At 33.1% G+C, this 24,326-nt stretch overlaps 2 protein-coding genes across 2 annotated transcripts; one reads left to right on the forward strand and one right to left on the reverse strand.

Moving 5' to 3' along the window:
- Positions 1-96: 96 nt before the first annotated feature.
- Positions 97-2,480, forward strand: LOC110795297 (F-box/FBD/LRR-repeat protein At1g13570). The gene is made up of 4 exons (XM_022000301.2): positions 97-371; positions 811-1,668; positions 1,755-1,913; positions 2,021-2,480. The coding sequence occupies exons 2-4, from the start codon at positions 853-855 to the stop codon at positions 2,312-2,314; spliced, it is 1,269 nt and encodes a 422-aa protein (XP_021855993.1). The 5' UTR covers positions 97-371; positions 811-852; the 3' UTR covers positions 2,315-2,480.
- A 654-nt stretch (positions 2,481-3,134) lies between these two features.
- LOC110795298 (protein NSP-INTERACTING KINASE 1) lies at positions 3,135-7,240 on the reverse strand. The gene is made up of 11 exons (XM_022000302.2): positions 6,748-7,240; positions 6,526-6,658; positions 6,282-6,353; positions 6,041-6,184; positions 5,759-5,830; positions 5,600-5,659; positions 5,280-5,377; positions 5,043-5,192; positions 4,608-4,949; positions 3,986-4,365; positions 3,135-3,904 (listed from the first exon to the last, which is right to left on the reverse strand). The coding sequence occupies exons 1-11, from the start codon at positions 6,848-6,850 to the stop codon at positions 3,584-3,586; spliced, it is 1,875 nt and encodes a 624-aa protein (XP_021855994.2). The 5' UTR covers positions 6,851-7,240; the 3' UTR covers positions 3,135-3,583.
- Positions 7,241-24,326: the final 17,086 nt, after the last annotated feature.

The following is a 24,326-nucleotide window of genomic DNA, read 5'->3' on the forward strand; positions in this document are numbered from 1 at the left end:
AACATGTGATGCCGTGTTGACCTATTTAGTTAAACGGGTCGTAAACCCCTAATACTAACCCGTTTTCATTGTGTCTAATTAGTGCCATGTTATCGTATTTGTGTCGGATTGTGCAAGTTCAAATTAGTACGGACTACGGAGGACTCCGTAGTACACAGCCACAGAAGCCAGTCATAACGCCACTTTCCACCGTTGAGATTTCAGCATCGGCCAAGCATCTTCAACCGATCATCAAATTTGTTTATTTCTGCATTGTCTTGGACGGATTTGAGCCCAACTCACCAACTCATTCAGTTCCGTCATACTACAGCCGATAATACTCCAATTTTGTAACTGCCGACTCACCAAAGTTCTTGTTGATTTCATCTTCGGTACGTTTTTACTTCAATTCATTCATCTGATTTTTCTCTTTTTTCACCCTAATTTGCTATTGTAGTTTATTCTTCATAATTTCAATCCTTATATGCTGCATTTAGTCTATCCTGATTATTGATTAATACTCCTAATTTAGGTATTATTCAATCAGATATTGAGTCACAAATAAATTTGTAGAATGTGAAAATATGTTAAAAGATTTTAATTGGGTTTTGTTCTAACTTTCATGTCTAGGCTTTAATTCTGATTGGGAAAAAAAAGTCAATTTTTTTACGGAGTTTTTAGCCTTCAATTTTATTGGGTTTTTTCTTCAATTTGGTGGGAAGGTTTTTTGTCAAAATTGCAATTGGCCTCCATTTAGTGATTCTATGATCATGTGTATTTAGTTTCTGGCATTTAATTTCTGACAGACTATTCTTAATGTTTGTGATATAGGGGTTTCAGGTTCTTGTCAAAATTGTTGAATTTGTGTGCTAAATGGATACTGAAACAACCCCAGATTTACTTAGTGATCTACCACTTAGCATATCTGAGATTATCCTTAGCTTGTTACCTATAAGAGATGCTGTTAGGATGAGCACATTGTCAACCAAATGGAGATATAGATGGGCAAACCTTCCACAGCTTATTTTCTGTGACAAATGTGTTGGTCCTTCTACGGACAAGTCGATGGTCGAAAACAGGCTTATAAAGTTTATTACTCATGCTCTTCTACTTCACAATGGCCCCATTCATAAGTTTAAGATATGTACTTCGATCTTGCAAAGTTGCCCAGATATTGATCAGTGGCTGCTTTTCCTCTCGAGGAATGTTGTTAGGGAACTCACACTTGAATTAGGTGATGGCGAGTGGTTTAGGGTGCCAGCTTGTCTGTTTTCTTGCAAAAAATTGACTCTTTTGGAGCTTTGTCGATGTGAATTAGATCCCCCTCCTAGCTTCAGAGGGTTTTCGAGCTTGCGCACCTTGACACTCAATCAAGTTTTGGTGACACCTGAAGTAATTGAAAACCTAATTTCTAGCTGTCCTCTGCTTGAGAGTTTAACATTGTCATATTATGATGGTTTGGACTTGAACATCGATGCTCCTAATCTTAAGTGCTTGCACCTGGAAGGTGTATTCAAAGATTTATGCCTAGAACATACCCCACTGTTGGAAGTAGTTTCTATCTCTTTGTATATGAACACAGATGAAATTCAGGAGCATTTTGAGCAACTCTCTGGTTGCAATTTTGTCAAGTTTCTTGGTGGTGTACCTAACCTCAGAAAGCTAACTGGACATGTTTACTTTACAAAGGTAACATGAGTACATTACCCTTATATATCAACTCAGAAGTATGATTATTCTGCATCCTTATTTTGTTGTTCTGTATATTTTTCTAGTATTTAAGCATAGGCATTGAGCAGTGGACACCATCACTAACTTACAGTCATCTGAAAGTTATTGAATTAAATCAAGTAAGTTTTGAAGACATGAAAGAGTTACTGGTTGTTCTTCGCTTGATTACAAACTCCCCAAACTTGCAGGAGCTTCAGATCTCTGTAAGTCATGATGAATTGACATTGCATACAGAATCAAATCTGCATCATATGTTACATTTTGTTACATTTGTTGAATCATGTGTCCTCCTCCTGTTTTTGGTGCATAGGGTTCATCAAACACAAATGTTACACTGGAAGCACCTAACGTAGACTTTTGGGAGACTGAATGTCCATCAGGTTACACATTCAAACGGTTGAAAACCGTGAAGATGACAGATATGTGTGGCGTGCCTCATGAGATGGAATTAATAAAAAAATTACTGGGGAACTCACCAGTCTTAGAAAAACTGAGTATAGTGCCCTGTATATATGTTACAGAGTTAAAAGTGGATATGCTGGTAGAATTAGTAAGACTTCGACGGGCCTCTCCTCTAGCTGAAATCCTGTTCACCCAAGAATGAGAAGTGTGCATTATTAGAATACATCCCCTCACAGAAATAGGAAAATCATGAAACCATTCTTTTCCAAAGTGTCATGTATTTCTGTATTGCATGTAAATCTATATGATAATGAGAACTATAAAGACATAATTTCTCTCCGAATAAACTTAATTTTGAATGTGCATTATATTTATTTGTAGCTGCAAAGAATTGGCAGGATCAAGGAAAGATTGAGGTTATTATGCATACTTACTCAAAACCATAGTAAATTGCTAAATCATTTGTTCACATTTTCAAGCTCAAAGTATATAGTTTAAGTGCTCTGACCGGTTGATCGTGAAAGATTAGATATACTTGAAGAAGTAGAGCGCTGATTCCGGCCACTATTTGTCCGGCAACATGATGACCTCAACCAGAAATAAGAACCTTCCTCACCAAATGCATCCCCCTCAAGGCATCCGGAGAGTAAACCCATGTCTAGATTGAGGCGGAATTCATGGACACCACCACCACCACCACCACCACCTTGGCGTGTGGGACCCCATGTTGATAATGTGATTACTAAGGATGTTAAAACATTTGTCTGGTATTAATATTGTAACCTTTGGCATCTAAAATGTAGTTATATTAAGTAACCTTTGTCGAGTCCAAACTATAACTATAACTATAACTATAGTCAATGTCAAATCTATATTGAAACAGCAATCTAAAACAGGGTCAGTGGCACAGGCACTTGTCATGTTCTTTGAAATTTCATAGTGATAATTTGGAATAACCTGTGTCGAGTCCAATCTCTAGTCATTGTCAATTGTCGACCAGTAAACAGCAAAATTGCAAAAGATGCCTAAACATGAGACATTCAAGTCATTATCAATCTATCTGTGGAGTATGTATCTTCATTACAAGAAGCTTCACAGATATTATTCACTGCCATCTTAAACGTATGGATGAAAAATTACACCCTTTCAAAATTCCACTCTATATGCATACAAGCCTTGTACAACACAAATTGTTAAAAAATAGAAAATAACAAGAACCCCTTATCATATTGCTTTATTCTTACAAACTTGATGCACATTTTTCAACAATATTCTTCATGCACTAAAGAAAGTGGGTTGCTTTCTGGATTCTGATTCTGTACAAATACCAAATTATAGACAGAGACTCTTCTGAGCTTCACTGGCTGATTAGCAATGATTCTCAGGAAACTGAGATCGTCTGATTCCATGATCTGACTGAACTAACCTGATCTCATATTCTTTGTGCAACATACATAGTGGGAAAAGAGTGTCATCTTGGGCCAGAAAGTTCCATTGCTTGAACAAGCAATGAAGAATCATCGGTGAGGTCAGAGTAACGTTCTGAAGAGGAGAAGTCGTTGGCTTTGCTCCGTGTTGAATCACTTCTTTGAGAAGCTTCCCATTTCTCAGCGAGGCCATCTCCCTCGAGCATCCTTATTACTTCTGACATCTTAGGTCTCTCACTAGGGAGGAATTGAGTACATAGGAGAAATACTTGGACTATTTCCTCAAGCTCAATCCCGTCATACTTGTCCTTCAACTCCTTGTCTACCAATATTTCTAGCTTTTTTTCTTGGTTTATTTTCTTCACCTGTAAACACACCAACAAATTTAGAGGAATAACATGAAAATGTACTATACTATTTACTATACTGCTATTAAATTTGCTCACCCAATCTAACATAGCTCCTTTCTGGTTTGCTGCTTTACCAAAATCTAGTGCCCTCTGACCAGTTATCAACTCTAGTAGGAGGATTCCAAAACCAAAGACATCTGTTTTTTCAGAAGATTGTCCTGTAGAAAGGTATTCTGGAGCTATATGACCCACGGTTCCCCTAACAGCTGTAGTAACATGTGAATCTTGGTGGTCCAATAGCTTTGCCAAGCCAAAATCTCCGACTACGGCCTCACAGTAATCATCCAGCAGTATATTAGCTGCCTTAACATCCCTATGTATTATCTTTGGATCACATTGCTCGTGAAGGTATAGTAGTCCCCTAGCTGCCCCTAATGCTATTCGTTTTCTGGTGCCCCAGTCCAGTGATGGCTTTGCTGCATGATCAATTATATTGTTGTGAAATTAGATGGAATTAATTACGGGCATACTTCCAAACCTTCAAGGACTAAATTTCATTTCATCGTATAATAAACAGCTAGTAATGCATATTAGTTTGTGTCAAAACAGTTAAATGATAGCTAAAGATTTGTTCTTTTCAATTGAATTTTGCTTAATTTAACTTATTTTAGTTGTAAAAAGAACGAAGAAATATTAGGGTTAATGACCTTTTTTTTACCTTTGAGACGAGAAGCCACACTTCCATTGGACATGTAAGGGTAGACCAAAAGCCTCTCAGTGGAAGTCATACAAAAGCCATTTAGGCGTAAAAGGTTCCTGTGTACAGCCAAGCTGATCATCTCAACTTCAGTCTGGAATTGGATCTCCCCACCAACGGCGTTTCCATCCTTGAGTCTCTTAACTGCCACAATAGTACCATCCGAAAGGTGTCCTTTGTACACAATCCCAAAACCACCCTTCCCAATTATGTTTTTGCTACTGAAGTTGCTTGTTGCACCTTGAAGTTCTCTGAAATGAAATCTCCTCAAGTTTCCAAGGCAAACTTCTTCGTGATGTCGATCTGTAATGACAAGAATGTTGTATCGTGGAATATGAGAAGAATTCACCAAGATTACATACTAGTGCTTGCTTAGTTGACATGTTTTTTTGTTACCTTTGACATCGAAGAACATCTGTTTGTGGTGTTTGTGTCGCCACCATAAGACGAACCCAAACCCACAGATCAGCAGGCAAGTGCTAGCTATACTTGAACCTAAGGCCAAGGCAAGCTTAGAATGACCTTTGGACTTTTGAGTCTCAGAACCTTCAAACAAGGAAATTCCATACAACTCATGTAAAAAATTAATTAACTTTTAAATTTGAATTTGAAAACCATTTAGCTGCAACTCACTGTCTGAATTGTTCACATTGAAAGAAAGAGGTAACGGAGCTGTTCCATAGCAATCTTTCTCGCTCGCTGTGGCACATATTTGAGGATTTCCTATAACACTATCCCATAAATTTGTTTTAATTAATAATACAGGAAATTAGTGTATTCATTAGTATTAGTATTACACTGAAGATTTTGCCAAAGCATTATATTACAAAGAACAATTGCCTTGACAAGGGTAAATTTTGTCTTGGAAAAATCTTTACAGTGTAACTTATCACAAAAATACTAGGAGGCAAAAGAGATAGTATAAAGAAATATCACTGCAAGGTCATTCTCACCTGAATGTTTTTGCTTGGAACCTTGGTACAGGACCACTCAAATTATTGTAGGACAGGTCTCTGTAACATCAAAAAAATAAAAATAAAATAAAAACTGTAAAATTCCCTTAAATTTGAAATAAAATCATTATCAAAGAAGGAGAAATGAAGAAATTTTACAGGAATGTAAGCTGTGTCATGTTGGCAAAGGATAGAGGAATATCTCCAGAAAGACTATTGTTGTTCAACCTCCTGTTCACAAAATGAAGTAGGTTCACATAAGTTAACAAGTTATCATGATATATCCCCTCTATCCGGAATCAGTACCCACATGATAGTGTAAGTCGAACTACTAATTTGACAACTAAATCCCAACAGATAAAGAGTTAATTGGGCCTAAAATTGTCACTGGTTTTAAAAGCTAGTACTAGTATAAATGTATAATATCAATCAATCACGTACAAGTAATGGAGGATCTTCAAATGAGATAGAGAAGGGGGAATTCTTCCTTTGAAGAGATTATCAGAAATATCAAGTGTTTGAAGTTTTGACAACCTTCCTATCTCAACAGGAATATATCCAGAAATGTTGTTATTCTGCAAAAGCCTGTCAAAATTTATAAACAAAAAAATAAAAATTAATTAATCTTATGAAAACATTATCCTATGTTTTTCTCTCTCATAATTAATGCTTTAGCACTTACACAGTCTGCAGACATGTCAAGTTCCCAATACTTGGTGAAAGAGTCCCATATAAGCCCTGGCTTGGTATTCCCCTGAATGTTACAACAAAAAAATCACATTATTGGTAATTTGGTGTTGAATAAATGACCATAATACCGGCCATATAGACTCGAAAGCACACATCTTTTTTTCCGGTTCAGATAAAACCGTTAACTGAAATACCCTTTTTAAGTAAAGAAGAAGTAAGGGGGGAAAATTGCTTACAAACTAACAACTCGGGCTTCTGAAGAACAGGAAACCATAGCCCAACTGCATGGATCAACAGCAGTTCTATCCCAACTATCAAGAACACCATGTGGGTCCCTCAAAGAGTCCTTAATATCCACCAAAGCTTGCACTAAACCAAAATTAGAAACACATAAACTCGTTAGCATACATGTTTAGAACCTTAGTTACTCCACTAATCACATAAAAATGTATGGTTACCTTCATAATTAACCCCATCAGGAGTAAGCAGAGCAACAGAAGAATTGCAAAAGTAGAAGAAAAGGGCAACAAAAGGCAGCAAAAATTGGCTTAAATTTAACATTTTGATTGAGGCAATATGTCGAACACCTGTTAAACAGGCAGTCCGAAAAAGATGAAAGATTCAAAAATCAAAAGCCAGGTGAGAATTTGAGCAGGTGAAAAGTAGTTCAATTGAGAAATTCAATATACTAGTGTAGACTGTAGAATAGAGATGAGAATGAGTGTGCAACGTCTGAATTGAGTCCTCATGCTTTCTAGAAATACAAAGAGTGTGCAGTTTCTGACAGTGTGACACACCATGTCAGGAGGTCCCAGGGCCAAATGAAAAAGGCAAAGTGGGAAAGAGAGAGAGAGAATGAGAGATAAAAGGAGGAGAAAGTGTGAGAGGGAACCAACATGCTTCCCACTGCCTTACGGATGCTAAAGAAAAGAATAATAATTTAACCATACAATTATACCGACTACAATACAAATAATCAAATATGATGTGGTTATCCGACTTGTTAGCTAATTCACTTTATGCTTTGGAGCTTATAAGGTCGAGTTTCATCATCGTAAAATGTTAAGAAGGGGCTCAAAGCGTATACTCCTTCTGTATTTTTGTAGGATTTACATGTTCATTGGCACAACTATTAATGAATTATAATCGAATTTTAATCTCTATTATATAAGTAAAGAGGGGAGGGTATTTCGATAACACCACTTTTGGTGTCTCCTAGGATAAGATTAAATTACCCTTTAAAATTTCACAATTAAATTCAATTAAAAAGCTAATTATTTATTAATTTCAAAATTTGTTATTTATTGATTTTAAAAACTGAAAATCAATAACAAATCAGGAAAGTTTTTTTTGGTGCCAGCAGCATTATGGCTAATCCCCCATACATGTAAAAGTTAATGGTCTAATATTGAAGATCTTTGACTTTCTATAAAATTAGGAAAACATTTATTTTTCATAAGAATGGTAAGATGTGATTATGTAGAAAAGACTATAAGAGTATAGTTGCACGTAGTATGTATAAGATCTTTGCTTACACCCATACATCAATATTAAGTAAAAATAAAATTTTAAGTTTTTAATAATTTCGCATGCATCGCGTGCGTATAAGATATATATATATATATATATATATATATATATATATATATATATATATATATATTATAAGGGATTCGTGAGGTCATTTTAGTAATTGGCCTTTTGGTGTCCCCCTATGAAATAGACTAAATACCCTTAATAAGTTTTAATTTAATTTAATTATAATAATTCTAAAACTGATAATTAATATCATATTGTAAAAAATGAAATTTCAATGCAGGTGACAACCAAAAGTCAACAACAATTTAATTTAATTCCTATAGCAAACATGAAAGCAATTATTTAGGCAGTTAAAAAAATTGGAATTCATCCCTTCAATCTTACATTTTTTATTACAAAATTAAACTTAGTCTTACTCTTAATCATACCCTAATTTTATATAGTTATACAAGCACTTTGCGGCAAAAAACACACAAAAAAATGAACAAGCAAAAACACAATATTTTTAGACCTGATCAAATGTCGGGCCGAGCCAAGATTCAGGCCAAAAATTTGTGCCCAAACCCACCATTTTCGGGCCTAAAATACCGGGCTTTTCGGGCCATTTTCGGCCAAGTCAAATTTATAACTAAAAAGTGTATTTTTGTGTTTCCCAAACCAGCCCAAAAAAACTAAATTTTCGGGCCGGCCCGGAAATCGGGCGGGAAAATTCTGCCCAAATCCGCAAAAGTTCCGGGCGGGTCGGGCTCGTCTTGATCAGGTCTAAATCTTTTATGTTTATTTTAGTTAATTTGTTATTACATTAATATGAATATGTATATATTTTTCTTTAGTTTTAAATAAATTTTCTGTTTTAGAAAATGTACATACTTTTAAGAATGTGTAGCGTGTGTATAGGACTATGATTTAATTAACATATTAGAGAAGAAAGTCATTGAAATATTACTTTAGTTCATTATGATCAAACTTTAGTTTAATAACTTAGCACTTAGGTGTCAACATAAGGTTTCGATAATACACTTATAAAAATTGTTAAAAATTTTATAAAACGTTAGAACATACTTGCGTATATATCAAATTAGATTTTTAAAAATATCTGCACGCATTGCGTGCATAGAATACTAGCATAATAAGGGACAGAGGGAGTATGACACAATTGATTTTTTGACACTATTCACACATGCTCCTTTGACTTCATTTTGTGATATATGTTTAAGAAAAAACATAATCGTGTGAGGTCTTATTAGATTCGTCTCAATAAATACTTTTTAAATATCAAATTTTTATAATTTTTCCTATCCATAATGGAGGATATTAATGTTTGAAATCATGCATTGGCAAACGTACCTAAATAATTGTGTCATTTAAAAAAGAACGGATGAAGTATGTTCTATTGATTATATTTCCAATTAAACATTTATACTTTCTAATTAGATACTCCATAGTTATTGTTTTTATTTTAATAGTTATATTTTGTCATTATATATTTAAGTTTTTAGTTTTGACATCAAACCATCAACAATCTTATAAACAAGACGGACTGATAGAACAATAATGATTATGTTACGGAATAGTAAAGGAATGGGAAAAGGTGGTAAGATTAAATGAGAGAAAAAGGCAAGTTCCCTTCAATCATGCGTTTGGTTTTTATTCTGTTGAAATGGGTGACGTTTGAGGGGATTTTCTGTTCTATAGTTTTTTGGATCTTTTACTGATTAAAGCTAACTATAGATTCGTTTGTTATCTGTAAACCACTATTTTTAGGGGATTGAACATTCTGATGGTAGGTATCTCTTCACCCACTTTTAAAGAGAGAGAAAATCTAAAAGTTAACTCTTAAAAAAGAGTGATGATAAAGGTCGCAAGTTGTGACAACATTTAGTTGTCGTAATATTACGTGTCGAAATTTAATTGGTATATATAGGCGACACGTAGGCTATGAGTCATCATCATATTTTTACTATCAATGCAATATTTTTACTATGGAAATATGTAAATGAAGTAGTCGATATAAAAAAAAGGAAATAAATTAGAATATTAAGATTTTCTACCATTTTATGAAACATGTATAATAGGAATATAGGATATATATGTTAAATATTTTAGTTTCCAATTTAAATCATGACACATAAGCGCATCATGTCATCATTGTGACACGGCTTAAAGATCGCATGTTGCGACCTTTATCATTTTCGCTTAAAAAATACTCCCTTCGTCTCTTTTTGTTCTTTACGTTTTCCTTTTTTGTTATTTCAAAATGTTATTTACATTTCTTTTTATATTATCACATAAATGACTTAGTATTGTATCAAAATTTGTGTCCAATTATTATTTTAACCAATTAAATTCATTGGGTCATTTAATCTCTCACACTTTTTCATTGGGACATTAAAATTTTCTCATTTCCCAATATCAGAATTTTGATAAAAGTGAAAACATTATAAATAAACGTAATTTATCTTGTTTAAATTAAAAAATTGAGGAATATCGATGCAAATTAATTAATCGTAAAAACGCGTGAAAAATACGAAACGTAAAGAACAAAAAGAGACGGAGGGAGTAAAAGCTAACTCTTAACTACCTCTTATTTAGAGGTTGATTGGGACTACCTCTAAATAAGAGGTAGCTCTTAAAAATAAGAGTGGGGTGAGCTGGAAGAATGTGGTGTATTTTGGTTGCTTTTTCTATTAAAAATAAAATTAAAAATATTAAAAAACTATATAAGAGGTAGTGTTTAAGAAATAGTCTATTTCTTAGTGTTTTTGGTAGCTAACTCTTGTTAAGAGATGGTGATGAGGTAAACAAGGAGAAAGATTAAGAGGGGGCAAATTAAGAGTGAATCTACAATTGATGCTCTAATAAGGAGGACTCTTATTTTGATAACGTTTAGTCTCTCTCCTATGCCTGGTGACGCTTAGTCTCTCTTCTGTGCCACATAAGCTTCAACTTTCCATAAGACTCCTCTCCTAAAATTTATGAAAATGGACAAATTCTTACTCAATAGCGGAGCCAGGAATTCAACGTTGGGGGGGGCGAGAAATAAAATGGAACTAAAAAAATAAGGGGGGGGGGGGCGAGGGGAAAAAATGAAACTAAAAAAAAAAAAGGTACGGTATTAGGTTTCGAACCCTAAACCAAGGAGAATACATGAAAATAAACTAGAAATAACCATTGAGGCAAGTAGCATTTAGTGATATATTTTAGTATTTATTACCGTATATAACTGTTCTTAAAAATTGTTGAGGGGGGGGGGGACCTCCCCCACCCACCCCCCTATCTCCGCCTCTGTTCTTACTCCCCTTGTTCTCGAATATTAGTCCCTTCTGGAATCTTGACACTATTCACAATTGAAATGAATCTTCTAATTTCTTTCCAATACGTACTTCAAAACATATTCATGTGAGATCTTATTTTGTTCGTCTTAACGTGTAGTTTAATAATATCAAATTTTTATATTTTTTTAAATACGTATTTGGAGATATTTACATTTAAATATTGAGTTGAAACGAGTTGAAAGGTCAAAACAAGACTAATATTTAAGAACGGAGGGAGTATTATCTTTTACCCTTTTTACCTTTTTTTTTATATTATATTTTTATACAAAAAAATGATGTGGCACTAGCTCTTATATGTAAGACCTAGCTCTTATTTCAGAAATTTTTCTTACAGTTTCCAAATAAAAGACTCTCATTACACACCTAAGAGCTAACTTTTATTTTTTCTCTCTCCTTAAGAGTCATTTAAGAGCTCCCACTATTGTTGCTCTAAGTTAGAATAAAAAAAATTCAAGATTGGTCAATTCACTAGATCCTTATAATTGGATTGTACTTCATCTGTCTCTTTTTATTCTTTACGCATTCTGTTTTGAGTATTTTATTTTAATCTTTACATAACTGCTTCTAATATTCTTTCAAAAACTGTATCAAATGATTATTTTAATCAATTTTTTGGAATATTTATCTCTCTTACTTTTTCAATGTCAGATATGGAAAAAATCAAACAAATTCAGACCAACTAGCCTTAGACATGCACATGAACAAAAACTCGAAAAAACCTCCAACATTTCAGATATTATCAGATCATGCACTATTAATTCAAACAAATTCACAAAATTAACCAAATATGGCAGATTAAACAAGGAAAAAAACCGAAAAAATCAAAAATATTCAAATCAACTCAAATCAGACATGCACGTGAACAAAAAAAGGAAAAAATCAAAAAATTTCAAATCAACTCAAATCAGACATGCACATGAACAAAAAATCGAAATAAACAAAAAAAAATTAGATCAACTCAAATCCGACATGCACATGAACAAAAAATCGGAAAAAACTCAAAAAAATTCGGATCAACTCAAATCAGACATGCAATGAACAAAAAATCAAAACGACTCAAAACAACATTTTTTATTTTCAGATTTTATCCGATCTGCAAGAATTAATCCCAGAAAATCTCAAAAAAAAATCCAAATAATTCACATTAAATACCTAAAATCAAAAAAATATCTAAAAAATCCAAATCAGCCAAAAAAAGACATGCACATGGACAAGAACCCTAATTCCCTTATAAATCCCAGAAAATTTAAAAAACGACGAATCTATACCTCATCTTGTTCTTCTTGGCCAAAGAATCGCAGATCCGCAGGTGTGGGACACCAGTCGTCATACTTCGACTCCACCACTTCACCAGCCTCCACATCCCCCTTTTCAAACCAAGCTTTCAAATAATTTCGAGTACTCGTATTGTCTTTCTGGGCCATCATCTGGTTATACAAAAACTCGCCAGAATACGAGTGCTCGTTGTTGGGACAATTGCAATTCGACCCCCAATCACAGTTAGGATTAGGAATGTGTTTCCCAGAAGTACCCATCAAAGAGCTCGCAAGAGATTTAGAAGAAGAGGAACCCATGAAAAAAAATCAAGAAGCCCTAAAAAATCTCCGGCTATTTTTCCTCGAATTTATCGAGAAAATATCAACCACCAACGAGGATTTGGGACGAATTAGGGGGAAAAATATAGGGGATCTGATCGGAATGTAATTCCATTGAGATGTGAGAAAATTTGACCGAAAAAGTTAAGATCTAAGAGATCTCAAGAGAAACAGCGAAGAACAGAGGCTTTGAATTTTAGGGTTTCTTAAGAAACATAGAGTTTTTGAAGAGAGAGAGAGAGAATTCCGAAAGGTGAGGTGAGAAAATGAGGAGAGAGGCGTGAAAGGGATGGGGTTAAATGGGGTGGGGAAGTGGGGTTATAGGGAAGGGAAATGAAATAAATAATAGGGTTGAGAAATTTAGGTGGGAATTTGGGTTGAATCTTTAGTATTTTGGTAAATATAAGGGGATATAAGGGTCTTTTAGGGAAAAAAATGTTAAAAACAGTATAGATTCCAACTGGGGAGAACATTTAGGAATGGCCGAAATGAAAATGGAGAGAACATTTAGGAACAGAGGGAGTATGATAAATCATACAACACCATATTATACTAGGAAAAAAAAAAAGATCAGACCATAGAGAACAAAGCTCACCTTCATAAAGATAGCGACACCTTTGGGACACTGACGTACATATCTCCTCCAAAATGTTCAACCCCTGCTTATACATATAGATATCATATTATGTACCAGTATATCACGTTACAATATGAATTCAACTAATTTTACCTTTAATAGGACTCGATCCTTGTATCATTGTTCACCAGAAAGTAGATCTTTATATCACCAAAACATAATGTTTCATGTAACAATTAACCTCTGAACTGCAATTGCATTTCATTGTTATACGGAGTAATTGTAATTTAATTTTATACATATACATACCCTAATTTATTTAGTGCAATATATTATTTAATTATTATTTTCAGCTTTTAAATAAATAACGGGGTCCTTTAAACCCCTTTAGCACCATACAAGTCCGCCCCTATATTTGACCACAAAATTTTTAAACCATTTCTAAGAATAATAAAAGTGTTCCCGTAGTAACACTCACACAAGCTCCAATTTAGAGTTTTTCCTTCTCATCTTTCCTAAAGACTAATTTGGACTTCTAACTAATATTGTTTCTCTCCTAAAAGGTGTTCTCTATTTCATAAACTCTTCCTGGCCAAATAGGGTGTAATTAATTGTTGATTAGGAGCATTATCAAAGCGGAGTTTTAGGAAGTTTATTTTAACAACCATTAAGGGTGTGTTCTTTTCAACTTATAGTACCTTAAATTATATGGACTTATCTGAATTAAACGTAACTAAACTTATCTGAACTTATAAGACTTTATTTAACTTATAGGATTTTATAGGACCTTATTTACCTTATATAACCTTATAAGACATTATAGGATCTTATAAGACCTTATAAAACCTTATTAAATATTATTAGACTTTATTTTAAGTTTCTTAGATTATTACTAATCTTTTAACCATTAGAATATTGATAATAGTTGATTGCAAATATTAATAAATATAAATTAATAGAGTAATTATTATTTAGTTCTTATATTAATAATTACACTACAAGAAATTGTACTATTAACGACGGGAATCCCGTCGCGAAAGGCCAATAATTGTTGATTAACGACGGGATTTCCTGTCGCGAACCCGTCATAAAAGGAGGCCGTCGTTAATAGAAATCCCGTCGTAAACCCGTTGTAAACCCGTCGTAAAAGACATTTGCGACGGTTATTCCCGTCATTGTTTGGTTGTTAGCCCCGTCGCAAAAGGCTTTTGCGACGGGATTTTTGACCCGTCGTAATTAGGTTGTCGTAAAAGATACAAATTCTTGTAGTGTTATATTTTAATGTTATTATTAATAATATAAATTATTACTCTGTAACAATTATCTAAAATTTATAAAAACCAAGTACGAATTTGACCGATTTGTTAATTTTTTTTTTGATTAACTCTTTAATAAACCTCTTTATACTCTGTAATGGAACTTTATCACGGGGAGGAAAACACTATTTGGTACTCTCTACAAGTATTTCACTTAATATATTGATGTAAATAAGTAATATTATGTTTATTGGAAGTTATTGATTTCAATTAATGCATTGATGTAAAAAAGTAATATTATGATTATTTGAGTCTCATAAAAAAAAAAACCCCGTCCATTGATTTGTGATATATACGTAATTTTAAAGTCTATTAATTTTTTCTCTTATAATTATACTGATAGTAATTAATAATAACATATTAATTAATACTTACTTATCATTGGTAATTATTATCGTCAATTAGTAACCACAAATAATTTTAATATAATAATATAAATATGATTATTTAATATAACAACGTAAATGATCTTAATATTACATATTTTATTTAAGACCTTAATAGAACTTATAGGACCTTAAAACTTATAGGACCTTATTGACACTTATATGAACTTATAGGACCTTATTTAACTTATAGGACCTTATTTAACTTATAGGACCTTATTTAACTTATTAGAACTTATCCGAACTTATTCTGAACTTATAGGACCCGAAAATAAGTGCCTATAAGTTGAAAAGAACATGGCTTAAAAGTTGATTTTGCTACGCTCATTTCTCCGTATAATACTTCTTTCACAATTTTATGCGTTAATCCCTCCGTATTTTATAAATTGTACATTTTTTTTAAGCGGCCCTATTTTATTAAATGGTGTACTTTCCAACTTTTATATGCTTTTAAATATATTTACACTAATATAAACCTGGTCCACGCTAACTTAGCATGGACCAGGGCAACGGAGTAATTTGTATGGGCAACATGTGTAACTGTCACGTGACAGTTATTTTTTATTTTAAATAGTAACTATATGCGTATTACAGTAACTATGTGTTTTAAAGAGTTACTATGTGTTTTGTAGAGTTTCAATGCGATTTGTGTCTAGCCCACTTTATATACGTTTTAAACTTTTTTATTTTTCAAAATATCAGATCTACATTTTGTTCATTTCTCTTTCTTTTCTCTCTCTTTCAGTTCTCTCCCTTCATTTTCTCTATGCTTTTCAAAATTTAGCCCAAATTTCTAGGATTTGTTCGATTTTCTTCATAATTATCTTATAATTCTTATAATTGGATCTATTAGATGAGGAAAAATTTGAGAAAGTAGTAGATCGATCAAGAAGGAGGTTCGTCGTTGCCGAAACCGAATCGAAGAATTTGCGATCGTCTACAAATCTTCACAAGAATTTTTAGAGATCACATCTCGGTTTGTTATTTTTTAAAGAATTTTTTAAGTCTATTTTTATTTAAAATTGAAAATATTTGTTGTTTTGGAGAAATTAATGTTTGTGTTTTACCGAAATATCGTTTTCACTTCGCGAATTCGATCAGTGACTTCACGATTGCAAATAGTAACTATATGAGTAATACAGTAACTATATGATTAAAGAGGTACTATATAATTTTAAGTGGTTACTGTATGTGTACAATAGTTACTATATTATTTTAATGGTTAATATATGTGTACAATAATTATTATTTTGTTAAGTGATTTGAAATGTTTATTGTTTTGTTTAAATTAGGGTTAGTGTTTCACATAGTTAGTATATAAATGATATAGTTACCTTTAATTTATGTTGCGAAATAGTGTTTTTAATAGTCACTGGAATGTTCGTTGTGTTTATGTTAGTAGTAGTTTTTAGAGTAACTATAGTTTTTAAAAAGTTACTATAATTTTAAAATAGTAACTATGTGTTTAAAATAGTTACTATATTTTTTAGAAAGTTATTATAAGTTTAAAACAGTAAATATGTGTTTAAGATAGTTATTATGTTATGAATAGTTTATAGTTTTTGATAAATAATAGTTACTATACGATTACATTATGTACTATGTTATTTAGAGTATGTTTTTTTCCGCTTAATAGATAGTGACTATATGATTATAATGGTTACTATATGTGTACAATAGTTACTATATTATAATAATAGTCACTATATGTTTTATATAGTTACTATATGTTTTATATAGTTACTATATTATTTATATAGTTACTATATGTTTGAAATAAGTCCTATGTTTATTTTATCATGATTTGTTACCATATGTTTATTTTCTTCAATAGTTACTATATTATTTATATAGTTACTACATGTTTGAATAGGTAGTATGTTTATTTTATCATGATTTGTTACCATATGTTTATTTTCTTCAGTAGTTATTGTATGTTTTATATAGTTACTATATGTTTGAAATAGGTATTATGTTAGTTTATTATGTTATGTGCATGTTTTTTATGTTTATTCTATATTTTTAGTGATGTAGTTACTATATTATGGATCGAGTTACTATATTATTATCACACCAACTATGTCTGCAACTTTTTAACTAAATGACCATCAATAATATTTACAGGTACTATATCTTGTATTATAGTAACTATAATGTTATTTTTATGTTCGGCCTCTTTGTTGTCCTATATGTTATTAGTAATAAGTGGTACTATGTTATGATCACAATAACTATATGATCATAACAATAACTATATCTGCAACCCTGCTCGTATATGACTATCATTAATATTAAGAGATACTATATCATGTATAATAGTAACTATATGTTTTTAATAGTTACTATGTTATCATTATGTTCTTTTTATGTTTTTTCTTGTACTCTATGTTATTAGTAATAAAAGTGACTATATTATTATGACAGTAACTATATGACTATAACAATAACAATAACTATATCTGCAATTCTGCGAGTATCTTACCATCATTAATTCTAAGAGTTACTATATGATGCATAATAGAAACTATATGTTTTACATAGTTACTATGTTATTTTTTCATATTTAAATGTTAAATCATTAACTTAGTTTAAATATTATTGATTCAGAAATACAAAGATGATGCACCCAAAATTGAAGTCGTGCGAAGAATAAATTTTGCAAGGAAAACAAAAGCAAGAGAAAAAGAAAATCTTGACAACGATGGAAACCAAGGACGGATGGTAGAGGAAGGAGAGGACGTGCTGGTGGAAAAAAGAGACGTGGACGTGTTGAAGGAAACAATGCCCATGGTCCAAGTATGCATATAATATTAAGTCTAATAAATGCGGTTCAGTGTTAATTAACAAGTTAATAATTCAGTGAGATCAAGTGAGCTGAATGCCTAGCTAGAGGCCGCTTCAGTTCAAGTGGAATTAATGATATTAATCCACAGCTTACTCTTGACTGAACCCGTAGGGTCACACAAATAGTATGTAAACGGATCAAGTATTTAATGGCATTAAATACTCCATTATGGATATTCGGAATCGACGGATCTTGGTTTCAGTGGGAGCTGAGATCGTCACAAGCAAGAAATGAATACTCCAGAAACGATGATATTACCGGAAACGGAAATATGGATCGTATCGGAAATATAAATATTATCCAAGTCGTAAATGTTGCCGGAAACGGAAACATTGTACGTATCGGAAAATATTAATGGAATCGGAAATATTGCCGGAATCGGAAATATTGCCGGAAACGGAAATATTGTCTGAATCGGAAATATTATCGGAATCGGAAAATAATTCCGGAAACGGAAATATTAAATATTTGTTCGAAACGGAAATTAATTTCGGAATCGGAAATATTAAATATTGTTCGTATCGGAAATGAATTCCGGAATCGGGAAATTAATCGGAAGCGTATCGTACGAATTAGCATCGGACGAGGCCTGCCAGACGAAGGCCCAGCACGAAGCCGGGCCATCGCCTAGCAAGCCAGCGCGCCACAACGCACCAACCAAGGCTGCGCCAGGCCCACCGCAAGGCAGGCCCAGCGCGCGCCAAGGCTGCGGCAGTGTGTGGGCCTCGTGGCAATGGGCTGCGAGTGCTCGCGAGCTGCGCGCGCGCATGGCGCCCCTCGTGGGCTGCTGTGCGTGCGTGTGTGTGTTTGTGTTCATATACGAATCCTAAAGCTCTCAGGATTCGATATATGATTAAATTCCTAATCCTAAAATGATAAATTAATTAAATAAGAGTTCTACTAGGAATCTAGTTTAATTAATTCGTATCCTAGTAGGATTTCAGTTCCTTTTCCATACCTCTATAAATAGGATCCTAGGGTCATAATTTATAGATACAATTGAAGTATTCTAAAGGTAAGATTTTGAAGAAAAATCAGCCATACACTTGCACCTAATAGCCGAAGTTCCTAAGCTACCTTAAGGGCGATTCTAGTTGGTCAAGCTTAAGGCGGATCCGGACGTGCTGTGGACTATCTACGTAGGGACGACATTTGGAGTCCTAAAGACTTGTTCTTGTTCGGTTAGGGCGCAGCTAGGGAGGGCACGCAACAAAGTGTATGCATCTAAACTATACTAAATGATTATGTGTAAATAATATGTTTTCCTGGCTTTATGGTTTTTCTGCATGATTTATGTTTTGTCATATGAATCATAACCTAACAGTGGTATCAGGAGCCTCTTATTATTTTCATAATCTAAATTGCATGAACATGGTTAAATTTTACAAATTTGCAAGGAATTAAAAAGGGGTGATTAATTTTCGTAATTGTTAATTAATTGCAAATTGCGTTTATTTAATTATATGTACGCAGTTTTTCGGCAGTTTCTTCGTTACTCATCCAAATCGAGTGATTTTTGTGTCAATTCTGCATGTAAAAGGCATTCTAAAAGTTTGACAAAAGTTGTATTTTTCGGCCGAACCCAGAATTCCCAAATTCGAAGCCTAACTATGACTTATCGGAGGTTTTAGTTTTTCGAACGCAAAAGTTTGTAAATTTAAGATGTTAAATTAAATATCTGCGATTCTTGTTGATAAATCTTGAATTTTTGATTGACCTACAGTATATGTTTAACAAGTTTGAATGCGTAGCCTTGTTAATTACACAACCTAATTTGTAATTATGATTAATTTGTTGAAATTCGAATAATTTAGAATTAATTTGATTTTCATAATTAATTAATAATTTAATTAGGTACCAATGATTAAAAACCACCATAAAAATTGTTAATTTGTGTTAAATTTTAAATTTTTATGACCTAGATTTGAATCCATGTTAATCGGAAATTAATTGATTAATAAATTTTCGATTTTCGCCCTAAAATTATGAAATTAATATGATTTATTAATTTGTCATTAATTTTGGAAATAAAAGTTTTAATTTTTATGCAATTCGCTCATAAAACTTGCACGCACAAAGCAATGGACGCTACGTGTTACCCTTAAGGGGTGTTGTATAGTGCGGGCATGCGACGACGAGCAAGGGAGCTCGTCGCCCATGCGTTACGAATGCAGCGAGCAAGGCGAGTGGCACGCGAGCACAAGGCAGCAGCCCTGCCTTGCGTCGAGTGCTGCGATGATGCATGGGCGGATGAGCGAAGAAGCAAGGCGAGCGAGCATGGCAGGCGCGCGCGGTCAGGGAGGGGTGCCTCGCAGCACGAGCGCTGCCTCGCCCAGCCTCGCCAAGCAACTGCTGCGCTACGAAGCAACGAGCAATGCTGCGCGCAAGCGTGGCTCGGCTTGCTGCGTTTGCGCGTGGCAGCTGCTCGAGCCTTGCTGTGCGCTCGTGAAGGGCGATGCTGCCTCGTGGACTCGACGAGGCATGGGCGCAAGCCCATGGCCTCGTCTTGACCCGATTGATGCGCTTTGAATTTAATTTTTTAATTTTCAGTTCGGAAACGATTTAATTAATTTTAAAATTCGTAATTTTAATTGTTTTCTTGGATTTTAATTTTGAAATATTATAATTATTATAAATTTTATTTATACTAATTATTTTACTAAAATTAAATCTTGAATTAATTTAAATTCTTTAAATTCAACTGAAATAAATTAAATTAATGGATTCGATTATAAATTTATATGTGCTTTAAATTTTAATTAAATTTGTATGTTTCCGGTTAGACTAGAAATACATTTTATGTTTAAAATTAGTAAAGCATATGAATTTATTGGTTCAAGTGGGAGCATTTTTAGTCATAAACTCTTGATTAGGTCTACAAATCCTTTAAGGTTAAACAACTTGATTAGAATTAATAAGGATTGAATAATTGGTAGATTATTGGTGCCCTTAATTAATTGCTGCAAATATTTATGTGATGCATAACGTGTTTTACTAACCAGCTATGTGGGCCATTCATGATAATGAATGGGTGAATGGTATATATTGTATATGTACTGTTTTGCAGGTTATGAAGTGACTAGTATGGCCCAAATAGGATAGAAAATATGGTCTGCGTACCATTAATTTGAATATAATTGGTCTAAAGTACCAAAATTGTTTTTCAATTCAAATATGGTTTGCGTACCATCAAATAGTTGTAATTAGTTTAATTATAGCTTATCCTATTTGAAGAAAATGGCGCCTCCCACGATGAAGTTCAAGACGAAGTTACCATTTTCGAGACGGACTTTGAAGTTGAAGCTTCAAGATGAAGTCGGACCATACTAGATCACATTTATCTTGTGCATGCTTTAAGTTATTTATTGCTTTAAATATGTCTTAATTATGCATGAGATTGTGGCTTGATTATGTTGCATGATTAAGGATTTTAGTTCACTTAAAATCTAACCAACATAGTAAGAGCCTTAAGTTCCAAACTTAAAAATTGAGTTAAAAGGAGCCATGCCAAAATAAACACTTGCTTGGATATCCTTTACATCAATCTAGTAATAGTTTTCGCTCAGCGAGGTGTTACTTATTGGTCCTAAAGGGGTAAGGTACACAAATAATTGTGAGTACATGTTAGTTATGGTGAAACTCAACGATATAAGTAAGGAGTCCTTTTATGTCGTGGAAAAATCGATAGGTTTACCTAATAAGTTCTTAGACGTACCTATCAACCAAGAGTAGTTTCTAGACTATTAGCAAAAGGCTTTTGCTTACCTAAAATGTTTTAGAATTGAGTCAAAATACATAATGTGCTTAATTCTTCAATAGTTTTAGGGTCTTGGAATCATTTTATTCACACCTGCCGGAACAATAAATTCGAATAAAATGCTAATAACTTGTTTGAATTGCATGATTGCTTTAATTTTCAAGTTATTATTCATGATAAATGTTTAGACTTTCCATGCTTCAATGTATGTTTTAATTATTGTTTATAATTAAATATCTTGCACTGCAATAAATCCTTTTAGAAAGGTGACAGTAAATTTCCTCGATTGGTAATGAATCCAAGAACGATTCACGGAAATGAAAGAAAATGAGCAATTTAAAATGTACGTTCCTTATAGCGACTTTTATGGTTGTTTTCGAGTATCAAAGTCGAATGGCGAACCGATTGGTGCTTGTGAATTCAAAATACAATGTAGTTTTGAGATCATAAAGCATTGAGTTTAAACGCTCAACTTTACCAATGGTTAACAACCTAATATCTTTGTCCATTTAATTTTCGAATGAGTCTAGTCCCTAGACATTCGAATAGATCGATGCTTAGAGAACTTTAGAAGCTTCTGGTAAGATCATCTAGTTGAAACTTAATATTCAACATAAAATGGTAAGAACTTTGTTGAAGTGACATTGGACTTGTCTAAACAAGGTATAAAAGTCAACACTAGAGAATTCAATTCTTAAAGCTATTAGAAAGGGTACAAGAAATAGGAAAACAAAGGAATAAATGAAAGGAATTTACAATTCCGTTTCTACCTATAAGTTTATGTTTAAAGAGAAGTGACCTTGCAATCAAACTTCCTTGGTATCATATACCGCTTGAGGTTCTTACTTCGGTAATAACTCAAACAATGGAAGCTAGACTACACTAATGACCTACAAGTGGGAAATGAAGCATGGCAATGCTACATTAGTTGTAGGGTCATCTAGTTTGTTTTAAGTCCTTTCAAAGGCTGGAACTTAATGGATATTTTGTTCCATAATCAGCATACCTAAATTTCTGCTTCAAACACAGAAAGACTCGCATTAGAAAAACAAAAACAATGTTTGTTTGTTTATTTGAATAAAATGGTCATTTATGGGTTGAGTCAATATGCTTGATTAAAACAAACAACTCTTTAACAATAAAACTTTACTAGGTTCAAATCAAACCCTTGATTTGAGTTCCACTAATCTTTGGCATTGTTTCTTAGACCATATCAACAAGTTAACATTCAAAAGCTCTATTTTGATGGACTTTTGAAAGTTGATTGATTTCTAGATCAATTCAAGACAAGCTAGTCTTACTTGTTGAAAGTAACAAAAGATATGAACTATTGTTAGAATGCCTAGACAATAGAGTTCAAAGCTAAAGAAAGGTTTTATGACTTTATTATTTCACATAGATTTGAGTGAATATAGGTTTATTTACTCAAAGTGATATAAGTTTGAATCTGTTTGGCTAGTTCAAAGATTCAGAAGTATAAATCCACATGGCAAGAAATCATAAAGAGCTAGGTTAGATCATGACGATGATTACTTTAAGACCAAATATGATCATCTATGATTGTGTGTTTCACGATCTAGCTCCATAAGATATGGCATATCTACGTTGGAATGATCGAAGTCAATTGGTACTTGATTCGATCAATGATGAATCATATAGACTTTTCCTATAATTTCTAAAACAAAATGCTCAACTACCACCGAACTAAACCAAATTCGTCAAAGCTATTGAAAAGTAATTTCAGAATATCTTTTCATAATATATATCTAAGGAGTTGCAAAACTCAGTGGGAGCTTAGTGTTTGTTATTCAACAAACTAAGGCCCAAGAATAGATATATGTTTCATTGTGATTTATTCAAATGAGACACAAGGGTATTATTTCTACCACGAATTTTGAGAACATAATGTTTGTTTTCTCGAAATGATGTCCTTTTGGAGATTCGTTTCCAAAATGACAAGTGGGAGAAAATAGACCTCGAAAGTCTTCGAGGCGAACAACAAACATAAAACGGAGATTCCAAAGGCTTTTCGAAGTTCTTTAGAAAATCCGAACACTTATTCTTTGAGGACTTTAGAAGTGGCTTTAAAGAATAGACATCTCTTAGAAGACTTCACAAGTGCTTCAAGGAGAACAGAATATTCAAAGGACTTTCAAGTGGCTATTGATATTCTATTTGTTTGATGTTCTATACCCAAGTAGGCATAGAGTTCAAGTCACTGAAACTATGAGATTCTTCTATTAGATAGTGAAGAATCATGGAGTTCAGGTCACTGAAGCTATGCGATTCTTCTATTAGATAGTAAAGAAACCTACAACTTGCAGTCAAACTATTATCATGTAGATTAATGAGTTTGTTACTTGTAAGAAAGCTATGACGAAACCCAGATTCCCTAAAATGGTTAGAGGCCATATATAGACTCAAATGTTTTTAATGGTTAGAGGCCATAAAACATAACCAATGTTTTGATGACAAAATTGAAATTTTGTTGATTTGCAAGAATAGTTTCACACCTATTGGTTGCAAGTTTGATAAAAACCATCAAACATGAAATTGTGTTCACACACAAAGCTAGATTTGTTGCTAAAGGTTACAAGCATTCACAGTGTGGATTGTGTTGAAACCTCATGCAAAATCGTAATGCTTAAGTCTATAATTCAAGCACTAATTGCATATTGGTACATATG

This window comes from Spinacia oleracea, chromosome 3 (genome assembly GCF_020520425.1).
Source record: "Spinacia oleracea cultivar Varoflay chromosome 3, BTI_SOV_V1, whole genome shotgun sequence".
Lineage (NCBI taxonomy): Eukaryota > Viridiplantae > Streptophyta > Magnoliopsida > Caryophyllales > Amaranthaceae > Spinacia > Spinacia oleracea.